Source organism: Salmo salar, chromosome ssa14, assembly GCF_905237065.1.
Source record: "Salmo salar chromosome ssa14, Ssal_v3.1, whole genome shotgun sequence".
Lineage (NCBI taxonomy): Eukaryota > Metazoa > Chordata > Actinopteri > Salmoniformes > Salmonidae > Salmo > Salmo salar.
In genome coordinates this window covers 7,822,306-7,841,087 of record NC_059455.1, presented here as the reverse complement: position 1 = coordinate 7,841,087, position 18,782 = coordinate 7,822,306, and the positions used below count along the sequence as shown (strand labels likewise).

At 42.3% G+C, this 18,782-nt stretch overlaps 1 protein-coding gene across 1 annotated transcript in view; it reads right to left on the bottom strand.

Moving 5' to 3' along the window:
• Positions 1–18,782, bottom strand: part of LOC106568695 (probable G-protein coupled receptor 158) — an 84,257-nt gene that overhangs the window by 5,561 nt on the left and 59,914 nt on the right. The window contains exons 6-10 of the mRNA XM_014139260.2: positions 17,600–17,709; positions 16,086–16,324; positions 12,813–12,951; positions 4,000–4,105; positions 3,523–3,669 (exon numbers count right to left, since the gene is read on the bottom strand). Of these exons, the coding sequence (XP_013994735.2) occupies positions 3,523–3,669; positions 4,000–4,105; positions 12,813–12,951; positions 16,086–16,324; positions 17,600–17,709 (741 nt within the window). The remainder of the gene's footprint in view (positions 1–3,522; positions 3,670–3,999; positions 4,106–12,812; positions 12,952–16,085; positions 16,325–17,599; positions 17,710–18,782) is intronic.

Here is an 18,782-nt window from a genome sequence, read left to right as displayed (position 1 = left end):
AGGGAATCACAGCCACGAGCTGCCCAGTGACACAAGCTTACCAGATGAGCTAAATGACTTCTATGCTCGCTTCGAGGCAAGCAACACCGAAGCATGCATTAGAACACCAGCTGTTCTGGACAACTGTGTGAACACGCTCTTCGTAGCCAATGTGAGTAAGACCTTTAAACAGGTCAACATTCACAAGGCCGCAGGGCCAGATGGATTACCAGGACATGTACTCCGAGCATGCGCGGACCAACTAGCAAGTGTCTTCACTGACATTTTCAACCTGTCCCTGACCGAGTCTGTAACACCAACATGTTTCAAGCAGACCAGCATAGTCCCTGTGCCCAAGAACACCAAGGTAACCTGACTAAATGACTACCGACCCGTAGCACTCACGTCTGTAGCCATGAAGTGCTTTGAAAGGCTGGTCATGGCTCACATCAACACCATTATCCCAGAAACCCTAGACCCACTCCAATTTGCATACCGCCCCAACAGATCCACAGATGACGCAATCTCTATTGCAATCCACACTGGCCTTTCCAACCTGGACAAAAGGAACACCTATGTGAGAATGCTATTCATTGACTACAGCTCAGCATCCAACACCATAATGCCCTCAAAGCTCATCACTAAGCTAAGGACCCTGGGACTAAACACCTCCCTCTGCAACGGGATCCTGGACTTCCGCATGGGCCGCTCCCAGGTGGTAAGGGTAGGTAACAACACATCTGCCACGGTGATCCTCAACACAGGGGCTCCTCAGGGGTGCGTGCTCAGGCACTACAGAGGATAGTGCGTACGGCCCAGTATATCACTGGGGCCAAGCTTCCTGCCATCCAGGACCTTTATCTTCTTGGTGACAGGGGGCAGTATTCGGAAATTCAGATGAATAACGTGCCCAAATTAAACTGCCTGCTACTCGGGCCCAGAAGGTAGGATATGCATATTATTAGTCGATTTGGATAGAAAACACTCTGAAGTTTCTAAAACTGTTTGAATGATGTCTGTGAGTATAACATAAGTCATTTGGCAGGCAAAAACCTGAGAAAAAATCCAACCAGGAAGTGGTTTGTAGTTTTTCAATTGATTGCCTTTCCAAACTACAGTGTCACTGGGTCGTATTGCACTTCCTAAGGCTTCCACTAGATGTCAACCGTCTTTAGAACCTTGATTCATGCTTCTACTGTTACTGGGGAGAGAATAAGAGCTGTCTCAAGTCTGGGACCAACGAGTTGTTTACTGCGTTCCTTCTTTTTCCTCTGTAATGAATATGCTATTGTCCGGTTGGAATATTATCGAAGATTTATCATAAAAAGACCCTAAGGAGTGATTGTAAACATCGTTTGACATGTTTCTACGAACGGTAATGGAACTATTTGACTTTTCGTCTCGGGTTTTGCGCTCGCGCATTATGCCTTTGGATTAGTGATCTGAACGCGCGAACAAAACGGAGGTATTTGGACATAAATATGGAGTTTATCGAACAAAACAAACATTTCTTGTGGAAGTGGGAGTCCTGGGAGTGCATTCCGACGAAGATCAGCAAAGGTAAGTGAAGATTTATAATACTATTTCTGAGTTTAGTTGACTCCAGAACTTGGCGGGTAACTGTATAGCTTGCTTTGATGGCTGAGCTCTGTACTCAGAATATTGAACAATGTGCTTTTGCCGTAAAGCTATTTTGAAATCTGACACAGCGGTTGCATTAAGGAGAAGTGTATCTATAATTCTTTCAATAACTGTTGTAATTTTTATCAACGTTTATGATGAGTATTTTTGTAAATTGATGTGCTTATTCACCAGAAGTTTTGGAGGCATTATATTTTCTGAACATCACGCGCCAATGTAAAATGGAGTTTTTGGATATAAATATGAACTTTATCGAACAAAACATACATGTATTGTGTAACACTGAGTCCTGGGAGTGTCATCTGATGAAGATCATCAAAGGTTAGTGATTAATTTGAGCTGTATTTCTGGTTTTTGTGACGCCTCTCCTTGCTTGGAAAATGGCTGTGGTTTTTCTTGTTTAGGCGCTGTCCTAACATAATCTAAAGTTATATTTTCGCCGTAAAGCCTTTTTGATATCGGACAATGTGGTTGGATTAACGAGAAGTGTATCTTTAAAATGGGATATAATAGTTGTATGTTTGAGAAATTTGAATTATGAGATTTCTGTTGTTTTGAATTTGCCGCCCTACTATTTCACTGGCTAGCGTCCCACATGTCCCAGAGAGGTTAAACCAGGTGTGTCAGAGGAAGGCCCTAAAAATTGCCAAAGACTCCAGCCACCCTAGTCATAGACTGTTCTCTTTGCTACCGATTGGCAAGCTGTAACAGAGCGCCAAGTCGAGGTCCAAAAGGCTTCTTAACCTGTTAGGGCTAGGGTAATAACATTTTTCTTATAGTAAATCTGACTTTGGTGAGTGCTAAACTTGCTGGGTGTCTAAATAGCTAGCCCTGTGATGCCGGGCTATCTACTGAGAATATTGCAAAATGTGCTTTCACCGAAAAGCTATTTTAAAATCGGACATATCGAGTGCATAGAGGAGTTCTGTATCTATAATTCTTAAAATAATTGTTATGTTTTTTGTGAACGTTTATCGTGAGTAATTTAAATTTAGTAAATTCACCGGCAGTGTTCGGTGGGAATGCTAGTCACATGCTAGTCACATCCTAATGTAAAAAGCTGGTTTTTGATATAAATATGAACTTGATTGAACAAAACATGCATGTATTGTATAACATAATGTCTTAGGGTTGTCATCTGATGAAGATCATCAAAGGTTAGTGCTGCATTTAGCTGTGGTTTGGGTTTATGTGACATTATATGCTAGCTTGAAAAATGGGTGTCTGATTATTTCTGGCTGGGTACTCTGCTGACATAATCTAATGTTTTGCTTTCGTTGTAAAGCCTTTTTGAAATCGGACAGTGTGGTTAGATTAACGAGAGTCTTGTCTTTAAAATGGTGTAAAATAGTCATATGTTTGAAATTTTTGAGGTATTTGAATAACGCGCCACGGGATTACACTGGCTGTTGAGTAGGTGGGACGCAAGCGTCCCACCTAGCCCATAGAGGTTAACAGCTTCTATCCCTTAGCCGTAAGACTCCTGAACAGATAATCAAATGGCTACCAGGACTACATTCATTTACGCTGCTGCTACTCTCTCTTCATTATCTATGCATAGTCACTTTACCTCTACCTACATGTACATATTACCTCAATTACCTCGGCTAACCTGTGCCCTCGCACATTGACTCTGTACCAGTACCCCTTGTATATAGCCATCCTACTGTTATTTTATTGTTGCTCTTTAATTATTTATTTTTCTATTTTCTTATTGTTCACTTCAGTTTATTTTAGTAAATATGTTCTTAACACTTTTTTGTCATAAAACTGCATTGTTGGTTAAGGGCTTGTAAGTAAGCATTTCACTGTACACCTGTTGTGTAGACCTTACAGTGCATGTGACAAATAACATTTGATTTGTTTACGGAACAAAAAAAGACAGAGAGGGACCCTGCTCACCCGTATGTCCCCAGGGTCCAGGCTGTGCTCACTCCAGGCTGAGGTGATACTGCTGTTGAGGTAGGACCCAGACCGGCCCATGTCCAGCTCCTCCTCATAGGCTTCAGTGGCAATGTCATCCCTTGCCTGAGTCACTGTGGACAGAAACTAACGAGAGGGGAAAAAACCTTCTTGGGGTGACATTATTTAAAATGTAATAGTGCATTTGTTCACGGCGTGCTTGTATTTTCAGGAGGAAAATGTCACCAACAGACAAGATTGACATCATCCCATTGTTCCCAATTGTCATCTAATTAAATCTTGAGAAATGATCGGTTTATTCTCCACTCATCGAGTGTTTAAATGTTCTCCAGAAGACTTAAAAATACCCAGATGCGCACTTAAATTACAATACGATAATTATTATTGCAGTAAGAAGCTGTTAAATGTAATGCTTATGTATTCAGGGGAAAGGGAGAGGAGAGAGAGCAGGGTTACCTTTGGAACAAGCAGAAGCCCCAAAGTCACAGTCACGGTGAGGTGTGTGTGAGCGAAGACCAGCATGAGCATCCAGTCAGGGTGCCACAGAGGGGCCAGAGTGAACCTGCAAATAGATAGCAACAGATTTTTTTGAGGACACTTTTATTTAAGTGTAACAGAGTGCATTCTATTCTGCCCTGAGCAGGGTTGGAACACAACCCTAGTCAAAGAACCTATATGATTTGTGATTTTTTCCCCAATAGAATCCTATAGGATTCTCACAATCCTATAAAATGTTATGTCACTATCAGAAATCTATTGGAATCCTATTGGAATGTTTTTTCCCCCTATTGGAAATCAATCCTATAGGTTTTTGATAAATCATGTAGGATTTTGCCACCCCAATCTGAATCCTATAACTTGTTATCTTAATTGAACTCATTCATTTATAGTTTGTTGTCATTTTTTCCAGTACAATACAACAACATTAATTACAACATTTGTGTTGATCGGATAAAACTATTCTATATTATTTCGTTTTTTTATTCATGGCTGCAAGTTTATTTGCAGTATGACCACCAGTCCAGTACACCTTTTTAAACAAAACTCTCACTTGAGTTATTTGACTTGAGTCTTATTCATGCAACTTCTTGTCTTTGAGTTAGAAGACAATACAATATGAAATACAATATTATATTCAATGCTACAATAACACAAGGTTGTTTGGGGTTTCCCCTTAGAATGCACATCTTAAATAGAAATAAAAAGTTGAACGAAAATTCATATTTAGGTACAGTAACACAAAGATATGAGCATTTCTTTCATTTCATATACTGTATAATAGTCAGCTATGCATACAAAAAAGAGAATGTCCCCTTTATTCTCTTTATGTTGGGATAAGGAGAGGAAAAGAAAACTCTAAAGATAATGAGACCCCCCCCCCCACTCCCTTACTCCCAGGGTTCTACCACCCCCTCTCCCTCCCCGAACCTGCCTGCCTGCCCCCCTCCCCCCGGAGCTGACCCTCCCCACCCTCTCTCCATCCCCAGAAGGTGCTCCCTCCCCATCTCCCCTATCTCCCTCCTGGATGTTACTATGTTACTATCTAGTGACCTCTTGGCACACCTGATCCAGGTATTGTAAAAACCAAAAACATGATTAAGATTACATCAAATTGTTCATCTACCGTAGCTCTATGCTTTATGGATGTAATGCCAAATAGCACACCTTTTTGACACAAATGTAAACATCCTTGCGGACAATCTCAGAAGGTTTTACAGCAATTGTTGTCGCAGTTGGCACCATAACTTATAAGGACCTTCCCCAAACTGTTACCACAAAGTTGGAAGCACAGAATCGTCTAGAATGTCATTGTTCTTTGTAGCGTTAAGATTTCCCTTCACTGGAACTAACGGGCCTAGCCCTATCCATGAAAACCATTATTTCTCCTCCACCAAACTTTACAGTTGGCTCTATGCATTGGGGCAGGTAGCGTTCTCCTGGCATCTGCCAAACCCAGATCTGTCCATCGAACTGCCAGATGGTGAAGCGTAATTCATCACTCCAGAAAACGCGTTTCCACTGCTCCAGAGTCCAATGGTGGCAAGCTTTACACCACTCCAGCCGACACTTGGCATTGCGCATGGTAATCTTAGGCTTGTGTGCTGCTGCTCGACCATGGAAACCCATTTCATGAAGCTCCCGACAAACAAGTATTGTGCTGACGTTCTTGTGCTGACGCGCTTCAGAACTCGGCGGTCCCGTTCTGCTTGTTTTCTACCACTTCGCGGCTGGAAAGGGGGCATCCTATGACAGAGCCACCTTGAAAGTCACTGAGCTCTTCGGTAAGGCCATTCTACTGCCAATGTTTGTCTATGGCGATTGCATGGCTGTGTGCTCGATTTTATACACCTGTCAGCAACGGGTGTGGCTAAAATAGCCATATCCACTCATTTGAAGGGGTGTCCACAAACCTTTGTTTATATAAGGTAGGTACTGGGTAGAGGGGACATGTGGTTTCCCACTATAGGGTCACCATCTCAAGTGGCAAGGGTGCAGTGGAGGCTGCACCCTTGCAGCCTCCACTGCAAGGGTGCAGTGGAGTGGAGTCAATGGAGTCAATGGAGTGGTATCAACCACATGGAAACAACGTGTTTATATGCTCCCTCTTCAACGGGGGTTCGAGCCCCGGCTTGGCCGACTGTCTTCCCTAAACCACTTTCTGTACCCCTCTCTATATCTGTCTCCCTATCTGTACTTACATCTGTCCCTAAAAAAAATGTAATAATAATATATCCGATCTCCTAAAAAAAGAACACATTTTTACCCTAGTCAAAAAAATCCTACAGTATTCCAATAAAAAAATCCTACTAGAATCTAAAAGAATAAAACAAACCCTATTGGATAGGTTCCAAAATCTGATACAATTTTATTTTGGATTCTAACATGATTTTTTATTTATTGCAATCCTATAAGATTTTTGACTAGGGAACCTCCTGCACCACAACATGCCATGTAGTTCAGTCCTTGACTAATAATGTTCTGTACTATCTATTACAGAATGTCATATTTCATGTGGACCCCAGGAAGAGTAGCTGCTGATCCTAATTAATACCAAATACCAGAAAAAACTAAAATAAGCATGATTTGCATGGAGAAAAAAAAACAGTGTGTGAAAACAAAAGTACCAGGATGCACGCAAACTCAAAACTTTGCTCCACCACTACCTATGCAGTGGAGTCTCTCTGCTCTTTAATGGGAGTTGTGTTATTAGGAAGTACCCCAATAGTAAACGTGACTTTGAAATGAGTGGCCACTCAGTCATCACAGTTTGGTGAATATGAAGCTTCTTATGCCATTAATCGGAATGGAAACCCAGAGTATTACGGGATATGCAGCTTCACTAAGAAGGACACCAACCCCTGGTGGAGAGATGACCTGCTGGATATGTACAGAGTGACTGCTGTTTTCGTCACCAACAGAGGATACCACTTCCTGAGAAGCTCGACGGTGCTGAGATCCTCATCGGTAACTCACTGGAACAACGGCAACAACCCCAGATGTGCTGTCATCTTCCACACCTCAGCAGGAGAGACCCACACCTTCCAGTGTAAAGAGTTACCTTCTCGTTTCTTTACCACTCTTCTTCAACATACCCTTTGCATTAAACATTTCTTGACATTTGATGTGTTCTTTCAAATCTGATAGACAGTGCAAAAGGCTGTTGGATTCTCTGTTTGAGCGCTATGGAACCCCTGGCTCAGATGTATGTTTAGCCTAGTGGTTAAGAACGTTGGGTCAGTAACTTTTGGTTGCTGGTTTGAATCCCTGAGCCGGAAAAGTGGGAAAATCTGCCGTTCTGCCCTTGAACAAGGCAGTTAACCCCCAACAACAAGTCTTTCCCTTCCATTTCCCTTCATGAAGAGTATCACTTTCTGAACGAAAACAAGCCGTGGACTGAAGCACAGCGTTACTGCAGAGATAAGTACAGTGACTGGGCCACCATAGACAACACGGAGGACATGGACAGACTGACTAAAACTGTGGACAGTGGCTATACTGAAGCAGGCTGGAGAAGGGCACAGTGTTAAGAAAGTGGTAGGGGTCAGATAACACTTGCAGTGAAGGATATTTCAAATAGGGAAGGAGGAATGTGTGTTTATGAGAAACAGTATTTGTTGGAATGATCACTGATGCAACGGTCCACATATTTGGTTTATCTGCTACAACGGTAAGCAATCCCAATCACACAATCCATCATAAAATATTCTACAAATCTCTGTTGATATGATACTGTAGTAGTATATGTCATAGCCTTGCGGCCGGTTCAAATTCAAAGCACTGACAGGATGACAAATCAGGAGGGAGTGAGCTGGCAACTAGAGGGTTGCTGGCACCTACAGTACCAGTCAAAAGTTTGGACACACCTGCTCATTCTAGGGTTTTCCTTTATTTGTACTATTTTCTACATTGTAGATTAATAGTGAAGACATTAAAACTATGAAATAACACTACCAAAAAAGTGTGAAACAAATCAAAATATTTTATATTTGAGATTCTTCAAAGTAGCCACCCTTTGCCTTGATGACAGCTTTGCACATTCTTGGCATTCTCCCAACTCTTGAAGGAGTTCCCACATATGCTCAACACCTGTTGGCTACTTTTCCTTCACTCTGTGGTCCAACTCATCCTAAACCATCACAATTGGGTTGAGGTTGGGTGATTGTGGAGGCCAGGTCATCTGATGCAGCCCTCCATCCTTCTTGGTCAAATCTCTTCTTCTTATTTGTGTCCATTAATAGTGGTTCCTTTGCAGAAATTCGACCATGAAGGCTTGATTCACGCAGTCTCTTCTGAATAGTTGATGTTGAGAAGTGTCTGTTACTTGAACTCTGTGAAGCATTTATTTGGGCTGCAATTTCTGAGGCTGGTAACTCTAATGAACTTTTCCTCTGCAGCAGAGGTAACTCTGGGTCTTCCTTTCCTGTGGCGGTCCTCATGAGAGCCAGTTTCGTCATAGCGCTTGATGGTTTTTGCGACTGCACTTGAAGAAACATTCTAGGTTCTTGAAATGTTCTGGATGGACTGACCTTCATGTGTTAAAGTAATGATGGACTGTCATTTCTCTTAGCTTATTTGAGCTGTTCTTGCCATAATATGGACTTTTACAAAATAGGGCTGTCTTCTGTGTATCAACCCTACAACTGATTGGTTCCATTGCATTAAGAAGGAAAGAAATTCCACAAATGAACTTTTAATAAGGCACACCTGTTAATTGAAATGCATTCCAGGTGACAACCTTATGAAGCTGGTTGAGAGAATGCCAAGAGTGTGCAAAGCTGTCATCAAGGCAAAGGGTGGCTACTTTGAAGAATCTCAAATCTCAAATATATTTTGATTTGTTTCACACTTTTTGGTTACTACATGATTCCATATGTGTTATTTCATCGTTTTGATGTCTTCATTATTATTCTACAAAGTAGAAAATAGTAAAAATAAATAAAAACCCTTGAATGAGTAGGTGTGTCCAGACTTTTGACTGGTACTGTATATTTCAGGTGTCACCTAATGTCAATATTCCCTTGAGCAAGGAACTTAACTAAATGCTCACTGGGCGCTGCACTCTGGCTGCAGTGGTTCAGGGTCAGTAAAGAGCCCACCGGCTACCACAACTGGGCTCCAGGAAACGGGACTGCCATGGAGGACTGTGGGAGAACCGGAGCGGGGAGAACCAGGGCAGTAAAAAGAGATGGATGTCACCAGTGGGTTAGTCTGCCTGAGACCCAGGAGCTCAACTTTATCTGCAGCACCTCTGACAAGTAGTAGAATCTGGACCCAGCTTTTGCACGGTGGCATTCCCAGACACAGATTAAGCCTAGTCCGGAACAAAAAAATCAGAAAAGAGAAAAGTGTTACAGAATCCCCCTGCCGAGGGCACTGTGGGACTAATTTACAGCATGTGTGTTGTTGTTTATGTCTGGCTGGCACTGCATAGTCTAGCTTCACACGAGATATCGATTACCTCCAGCTTGTGGCTTCAGCCAATCAGACTGTCCCAATGCACCCCACACTCTGCCCATGCACTGATCACGCATCCTGTGATTGATTGGTCAGATGCTCCTAGCCAGCCCAGCACTGGAAAGTCGGGTCTGTTGCATGCTCCCTCAAGTGTATAAGTATTAGCCAGGCCTGTACTGTGTTTTACCAGTCTCAGAACGTGGGTGGACATGTGTGCATGGGATGCATAAACAAAGTTATCGCTGTTGTTGCTGTTGTTATCCTTGTAGTATATGCTACAGTTGCAGTATTCTATGTAGTTCTCATTCCTGTTATTATCATGTTACTACTGATATTGTTTACTGCTTCCTATTTCCTATACTGCACATTCCAGTTCTCTGCTGCCAATGACTGGAACGAACTGCAAAAATCTCTGAAGCTGGAGACTCATATCTCCCTCACTAGGTTTAAGCACCAGCTGTCAGAGCAGCTCACAGATCACTGCACCTGTACATAGCCCATCTGTGAACAGCCCATCTATCTACCAACTCATCCCCATACTGTATTTATTTATTTATCTTGCTCCTTTGCACCCCAGTATCTCTACTTGCACATTCATCTTCTGCACATCTACAATTCCAGTGTGTAATTGCTATATTGTAATTACTTCGCCACCATGACCTATTTATTGCCTTAACTTACCTCATTTGCACTCACTGTATATAGACTTTTTGTTTTCTTTTGTTCTACTGTATTATTGACTGTATGTTTTGTTTATTCCATGTGTAACTCTGTGTTGTTGTATGTGTCGAATTGCTACGCTTTATCTTGGCCAGGTCACAGTTGCAAATGAGAACTTGTTCTCAACTAGCCTACCTGGTTAAATAATGGTGAAATAAAATAAATAAAATAAAATGTAAATACAGTCCTTGCTCTTGTGTGCTGCTGTGCAATAGACTACTATTTGTATAATATACAGTCCTTGCCATTATTCTTACTATGCTATTGCCATGCTAGTCATTAATCTGGTGTTACTATGGAATACATGGTTATTAGGTCATTATTAGGTACAGTCCTTGTTGTTTTATCCCATATTCCATTCTATCGTACTCTGCATATACACTATATATACAAAAGTATCTGGACACCCCTTCAAATTAGTGGATTCGGTTATTTCAGCCACACCCGTTGCTGACAGGTGTATAAAATCAAGCACACAGCCATGCAATCTTCATAGACAAACATGGGTCATTCGAATGACCCATTACTGAAGAGCTCAGTGACTTTCAACGTGGCACCGTCATAGGATGCCACCTTTCAGTTCATCAAACTTCCTCGGTCAACTGTAAGTGCTGTTATTGTGAAGTGGAAACGTCTAGGAGCAACAACTGCTCAGCTGCGGAGTGGTAAGCCACACAAGCTCACAGAACGGGACCGCCAAGTGCTGAAGCGCGTAGCAGTCGTTTGTCCTCAGTTGCAACACTCACTACCGAGTTCTAAACTGACTCTGGAAGCAACGTCAGCACAAGAACTGTTCATCGGGAGCTTCATGAAATGCGTTTCCATGGCCGAGCAGCCGCACACAAGCCTAAGTACATCATGCGCAATGCCAAGCGTCAGCTGCAGTGGTGTAAAGCTCACCGCCATTGGAAAGCATTGGAAACGCATTCTCTGGAGTGACGAATCACGCTTCACCATCTGGCAGTCCGATGGACGAATCTGGGTTAGGTCGATGCCAGGAGAATGCTACCTGCCCCAATGCATAGTGCCAACTATAAAGTTTGGTGGAAAAGGAATAATGGTCTGCGGCTTTCCTTTCATGGTTCGGGCTAGGCCCCTTAGTTCCATTGAAGGGAAATCTTAACGCTACAGCATAAAATTACATTCTAGATGATTCTGTGGATTAAGGTTAGCGTTAGGGCTAAGGTAAGGATTAAGTTTAAGGTTAGGATAAGGGCTAAGCGTCAAACTTTAAATGAGGCAAGTGAATTTACAAGAGTTGGGCTCTTTCATATCCTTGACTAATTCAATGGGGATCATGGCGCCGAGGGACGGCGGTCAAGGTGCCACAAAAGTCTCTGTCCCTCCGTCCCTCCATTCCTCTATCAACTGCTCCTCCGATAATAAGATTCAACCTCATTAATCACGTTAGTCAAATCAAATCGTATTTGTCATGTGCGCCGAATACAACAGACCTTACCGTGAAATGCTTACCTACAAGCCCTTAACCAACAATGCAGTTCAAGAAATAAGAGTTCAGCAGTCTTAGTCATCCCAAAGGGTGTTTTTGGCATGGGTTGAAAAGCAACATCACGACTCCCTCCACCCCTCCCTCCAGCCCCTCCTCCCTTAGTCTGCCAGCCCTTATCTCTGGGCTCCAGCAACCTGGCTGCTCTCTCCGATCCCTCAGAGACGGCGACGAGTTTCTTTTTGTGGTTCGGTTCATCTGAGACATTCATGAGGGTGCTGTTTAGAATTTTACATTTAGGGGACAGATTTAAAGTATTCCATTTTTTTCCCCCTCCCGTCACTGTTGTAATATTCAATGTAGGCATATTCAATCACAGCTGGTTTGTTATTGGGTGAGGCATGCCAACATGTTGTAATGAAACCTTTTCAGATACAACCCCCGAGTTAGATTGATGGTTATGCCATAACCTTGCTGGTTTGTTCCGGCAGAGATAAGCATAACAATACACTTGTTTATCCTCATACTGTACGTACGCCAACCTCACTTACTTTCAATGGGATTTTTAAAAGGTATTCATTGGACCCAGCTGTTCGTGATGATCTTAAATATTACAGACAAGTTCTACATGCAGCTTCGTGATGAATGTTTTAGGTGCCACTTTAGATATATTGTATGTCGATTGATAACTTGTACATTGAGGCAATGGCTACTACGAACACACACACACACACACACACACACACACACACACACTTGTAGTTCTCCTGGGGGTCAAATGAGGAGGTGGCTCATCAAGCCAGTGCCACCAACCAGTGTCAGGTCCTCCAGCAGATTCAAGAAGAGGAACAGTTACAGGGCATAAGGAGTTTATTTTAAGCCTTGGCAGATTTATGCACTGTCTGCCTGGTGCAGGCATATTTTATTCACCTCTGTTCAAGTGGCTTATCCAAGCTGTCCTGCTGACTATTCATTTGCTTGATGGGAGGGAGCGCTCTATTCTGCCTTTTAACTGGGAATGTTCTGCTCCTGTTATTCTCCTGCTTAGAGGCCTATATCTCTTCTTGATTATGATTAGAAACTATAGGGCCACACATTTGTAAGGGCATACACAGTATAGACTCTCTCTCTCTCTCTTATTACTTACTTAAGGGTGTGGAATATTGCCGATATAAGGAGTTCATTGTATATGGCAACAGTCATGTAGCGTGGTTCATGGAAGGCTGACGGTACGGTCCGGACAGCATAGCAGAGGTACACTCCCCACAGAAGAAACAGGAACTCAGCTAGATAAGGAGAGGTCAACAATACAGGTGGGTTAGACCATTGTCCTTAACTCTAACACACAAATAGCAGAGATACACACAACATACAATGACTGCAAATTAAAATGATATTCTGGAAGTTCTGCGTTGTTTACGACAACCATTGTTTGCTTCGGTTTGCACAAAATGGCATACATGTAACTTGTTATTTAGCAATACAATTCAAGGGTCTCCTCATGTAGGGTTGGCACAATTAACATATGATTGTGTAACTGACAATTATGGACAATAACCATGAACAACAAAAAAAAAGAATTGTCATAATACATACATTTTAGGAGATGGAGGGATTCAACTTTATATTGAAGTAGATATAGTTTACTCAATAGCAGTTTTTCATTTTGACACGAAGTGGGTAAAATTTGTAATACTTTTATGAGTCAAACGGCACGGTCACAAGGAGAAACCCTTGCTGAAAGCTGTGTTGTATTCATTAGGTATGTCTAAACAAATGTTGAAAGATGCATTATGATACATTACAAGCTGAAAAAAAAAGTTCTACAAAAATGACAATTATGACCATAACCGTGGCCATTTGCATGACAATCAATCGTTATCCAAAATTCCATAATCGTCACAGCCCTATTCTCATGTCCCGTTCAAAGAATACAAAAAAAGATCCTAGTCCGTTTTGAAAAGGCCACAATTCAGCAGGAAAGAATTGGCAAAATTCAAGGACCTCAGCCTGTCAAGTGTTGATGGCTGCACATCATGTAGTCACTAGCCACTGACAGTTACTAATTTTGCTGTGCCCGTGAGAGTTCCCCTTTCTGCCAACAGTGATTTCCCACTGCTTGACAGCCAGCCCACTGCCTTGCTGACAGATCTCCTGCTGGATAGAGATCCTCTCTATTGTCCAAAGGTCGCTGGTGGTTAGCAAACTGAAAGGAAGTCTGAGTCTCTCATCTTGGTTTATTCTACATTCTAAGAACTGTACTCAGAACTGGCATTATCCTAAGTTCTCTGAACTGGTCTCAGAACTGTAAGACAGTCCAAGTCTCTCGTCTCTCCTTTATTCTATGTTTTTAGAACTGTTCTCAGAACTGCTCAAAACTGTTTAAAACATTTTCCGTTACATGCCCAAATGAATACGACCCACTTTTCAGAACTGTTTCAGGACTGATTCACTGTTATTCGGGAGCCCATAACGGTGATGCTAATTTATATTCCATTTCCAAGAACTGTTATCAGAACTGTAAAGCAGTCCGAGTCTCTCATCTTTCCTTTGTTCTACATTCTCAGAACTGCTCTCTATTGTCTGCCCATAAAAACAGCCCTAATTTACATTCATTCAATAATTAACACCAAAGACAACAGGGATCATGTCGGATTGCGGATTGTCATCTGTAAATAGTGATTAGAGTGTATTATTATTCATATTTTGTGAATCATGATGACTAATTATAAGCTATTTAATATGTAATCAGTATGCACGGTGAGCTGTTCGTAAATGCTGGTGGGAGGAATAAGTAATTTCTTATTAGATAAACACTTTTTTTTCATTAACTGATAAATCATTTTTAGCATTATTGTAGAACCACAAAACAATACAAATAATAATTGTATGTTCTCTTTTGAAATGATTTTCCTGTACAGCGCCTTAAACCTGATAGCACCTAGACGGGTGGATATCGCCCACGCGTTTCCACAAGCTGTCAGAACAATCAGCGGGGCGGCTGACCCCCTACCCCCGACCGCAGACCAGTCTCTCCTCTTCACCATTTCTATTTACAGGCACTCTAGCTGTCTCTGCCTCCCCTGCGAAGCTGCACAATGCTCACATGCCTTATTTCAAACCCGTTGGTGAAAACACTCTCCGCATCGCTGTCCATATCTCTCTCAAGGTCCTCAGACAGAGCAGAGCACACCGCTTCTCAGGGATCCATCCTCTTTAAAAAGGATTGGATGACAGGTCCTGTGTCTCAGCTGCGTGTCACATTCCCCTCTAGAAGGGGGCTTGGCAATTCTCCTATTTGAACTTGTTATTCGGAGACTGGAGGAGTCCATTTGTGTTCCCACCTACAGTTTGGCTTTAGGAATGATGAAACAAACAACAACAACAGCATCAGCCCCAGTGGCGATGATAATAGGAGTAGGGCCTAGTATCAAATAAAATACAATTTTACTGGTCAGGTACACATATTTGAAGATGTTATTGCGGGTGTAGCGAAATGCTTGTGTTCCTAGCTCCAACAGTGTAGTAATACCTAACAATACAAAACAATACACACAAATCCCCCTCCCCCCAAAATAATAAATAAATATTTATAAATATAGAAATATTAGAACGAGCAATACCAGAGTCCGGAATATAAATGTATACTGAACAAAAATATAAAGGCAACATGCAACAATTTCGAAGATTTTACAGTGTTATAGTTCATATAAGGAAATCAGTCAGGCCCTAATTAGGCCCTAATCTATGAATTTCACATGATTTGGCAGGGGTGCAACCATAGGCCGACCAACTTGGCAGCCAGGTCCAGCCAATAACAATGAGTTTTTCCCCACAAAAGGGCTTTATTACAGACAGAAATACTCCTCAGCAACTTGGCAGCCAGGTCCAGCCAATAAGAATGAGTTTTTCCCCACAAAAGGGCTTTATTACAGACAGAAATACTCCTCTCAATTGGAGGCAGGTGCTTTCTCGTTGCCTCTGATTGAGAGTCCTATATATGGGTAATTGTTTGGTGTAGTGTTGTGGGAGATTGTTACTTGTTTTGCCTGTGTGAGCATGACAAGACTGCTTGTGAGTTCTTCGTTTTGTTATTTTGGTGTTCTCTTTATTTAAAATAAATGACAAGATGAGCATCCACATTCCTGCTACGTTTTGGTCCTCTATTCCCGACGACAGCCGTTACAGGTAGAGTACGGGGTGGTAGCCGGCTAGTAACAGTGACTAATGTTCAGGGCAGGGTACTGGGTAATGTTATAAAACCAAGATAATGAAAACGACAATTGGCGTAACCCGCTACAAACATAAAACGGAACGTCACAATGACATAATTCCAACCAGTTTTTAGCTTTAATGATGTCATTTCAACTAGTTTCCCACTGGGTATTGACTAGGGGTCCACACTTCCGTCACGACTCACCGACTGCCATCATGTAGTCCCAGCGGTCCAGCAGGCACATGCTGAACTGCAGCCCATTGGGGGTGAGGCCTATGTTGATAAGGGCCAACGTCCGGTCAGGTGTCTGACACACGGCTGAGGTCCAGGCCACCAGGAACCACAGCACCACCAGCAGAATGACCCCCAGCAGACGCAGCACCCGCCAGCTGGTCATGTATGGGGTCCTTTGGGCCGTACGGGACAGGAACACTTTCAGCACCCTGGAGGAGAGAAGAGAGAGAAGGGTTGTTGTAGTTCCCAAATCCCAACAGGCAAAATTTGCCTTCTAATGGCATAATTTTATGGTTTTATAATTCTTGTTGAGAAAAACACATAACTAGATTATAACCAACAGGTCTCTGTAATAAACAGGTAAAGATATCCTTTTCATTATTGCTTTTCATCACTATCATCATTATGTATTTTACAAATTATGTAACTGACACAACTAACACTCCTTTCACTGCAACTACTGTACTACCACCACTACCATCCCAACATTACTCCTTCCACCACTGCAAATTCTATCGTTTTGGTTATTACTTGTTCTATACTACCTGTACTGCTGCAAGCCCTTGCAAACACTAGTGTCTCACTGAGACGTGTGGGCTAGATTAGCATAGATATATAACAAGGAGATATTTTGACCTTTGGGTTCTCTGAGGGAACAACCATGATTGATCCTGTCTCAGATTTGACATCTGTGTGTGGGATTCCCCTAGAGGCTACTGACACTGAGGTCATGGTTCGAGCTTTCTACACCAGGAGGAATTTAATTGGTAATTTTGTCAGGTGAAGTAGCAGTCTGCCCTTTGGCCCCTCTTTTCTGCACTGCTCTCAAAACTATACTGGCTGAAGTGGGGGTGTACCCCTCCAAACACACACACACACACACACACACACACACACACACACACACACACACACACACACACACACACACACACACACACACACACACACACACACACAGATTGAGTTGCTTCTCTACTGTCTCAGTATAGTGAAATGTAAAAAGGTCAACATGAGGGCAACTCATTTCCAGAAGAGGAGAGTGGAGAAAACTCTATGCTACGGTAAGTAGTTCTGTGTGATTGAGAATGTAAAGTGCTACCTATGCCTCTCGCTTCGACTACTAAGAAGCAAAATAGAACGACTGCAAACCAGGACCAATTCTGAGAGAAACCTGGATATGAGAGAGCGCTCCACAGGGCAAACTCATCAAGGAGCATCATTGGGAAAATTGGGGGGAGAAAGGACTCAAAGTTCTGGGCTGAATACTGCAGAAGTTATCCAATTTAGCCATATGGCATTGGTTTCTCTGCGTGATACATCTGGGGTGTATTCACTAGGAACGGGCGTAACGGAGAGGGACCTACCTGATTATGCAGTTGCAAAACGTTTGCAACGGTGGAAAACATTTTGTTACTGTGTGTACTTATGAATACACCCCTGTGAAAGACTTCTAATAAAAAATGGAATGAATTAACACATACCTATAAATCTTTAGGATCACTGTTCCGTAGGCTGTGGCAAAGCCCAGGAGACGCACCCATCTCAGGAGGATACAGCGGAACATGCTGGGGTTGAAGTACAGTATCATCACCTAAAGACAAGTGGAGATGCACATTACTTTGACTATATTTTACATTATTTTTTATTTAAAAAAGAGTGGGGCAGTCCCACTCCTTTAGTATTTTCCCTGTTTAAAAAACAGGGTAGTGAAAAAGCAAGGAGAGTGTGTTAGAGCGGATTGGATTCAAACCCATGCCTACAGTGGTATAACTGTTTGGCCATAATAACCATCGTTATGTTTGGAGGAAAAGGGGAAGCCTTGCAAGCCGAAGAACACCATCCCAACCGTGAAGCACGGGGTGGCAGCATCATGTTGAGGGGGTGCTTTGCTGCAGGAGGGACTGGTGCACTTCACAAAATAGATGGCATCATGAGGAAAGAAAATTATGTCGATATATTGAAGCAACATCTCAAGACATCAGTCAGGAAGTTAAAGCTTGGTCGCAAATGGGTCTTCCAAATGGACAATGACCCCAAGCATACTTCCAAAGTTGTGGAAAAAGTCAAGGTATTGGAGTTGCCATCACAAAGCCCCCTGACCTCAATCCTATAGAAGATTTGTGTTGCAGAACTGAAAAAGTGTGTGCGAGCAAGGAGGCCTACAAACCTGACTCAGTTACACCAGCTCTGTCAGGAGGAATGGGCCAAAATTCACCAAACTTATTGTGGGAAGCTTGTGGAAGGCTACCTGAAACATTTGACCCAAGTTAAACAATTTAAAGGCAATGCTACCAAATACTAATTCAGTATATGTAAACTTTTGACCCACTGGGAATGTGATGAAAGAAATAATATAATAATTCTCTCTACTATTATTCTGACATTTCACATTCTTAAAATAAAGTGGTGATCCTAACTGACCTAAGACAGGGATTTTTTTACCAGGATTAAATTTCATGAATTGTGAAAACTGAGTTTAAATGTATTTGGCTAAGGTGTATGTAAACTTCTGACTTCAACTGTAGCAGCGGCATAGACATGCTGGACCACCCCAGGCAACAACTCAAATGTAATTTATAACTGTAGGTTAATTTGACAGGGAAATGCACATTAATCAGCTTTTTTGTAAAGATGACAGATTTTGAGCCAGATAGCTAATTTTCA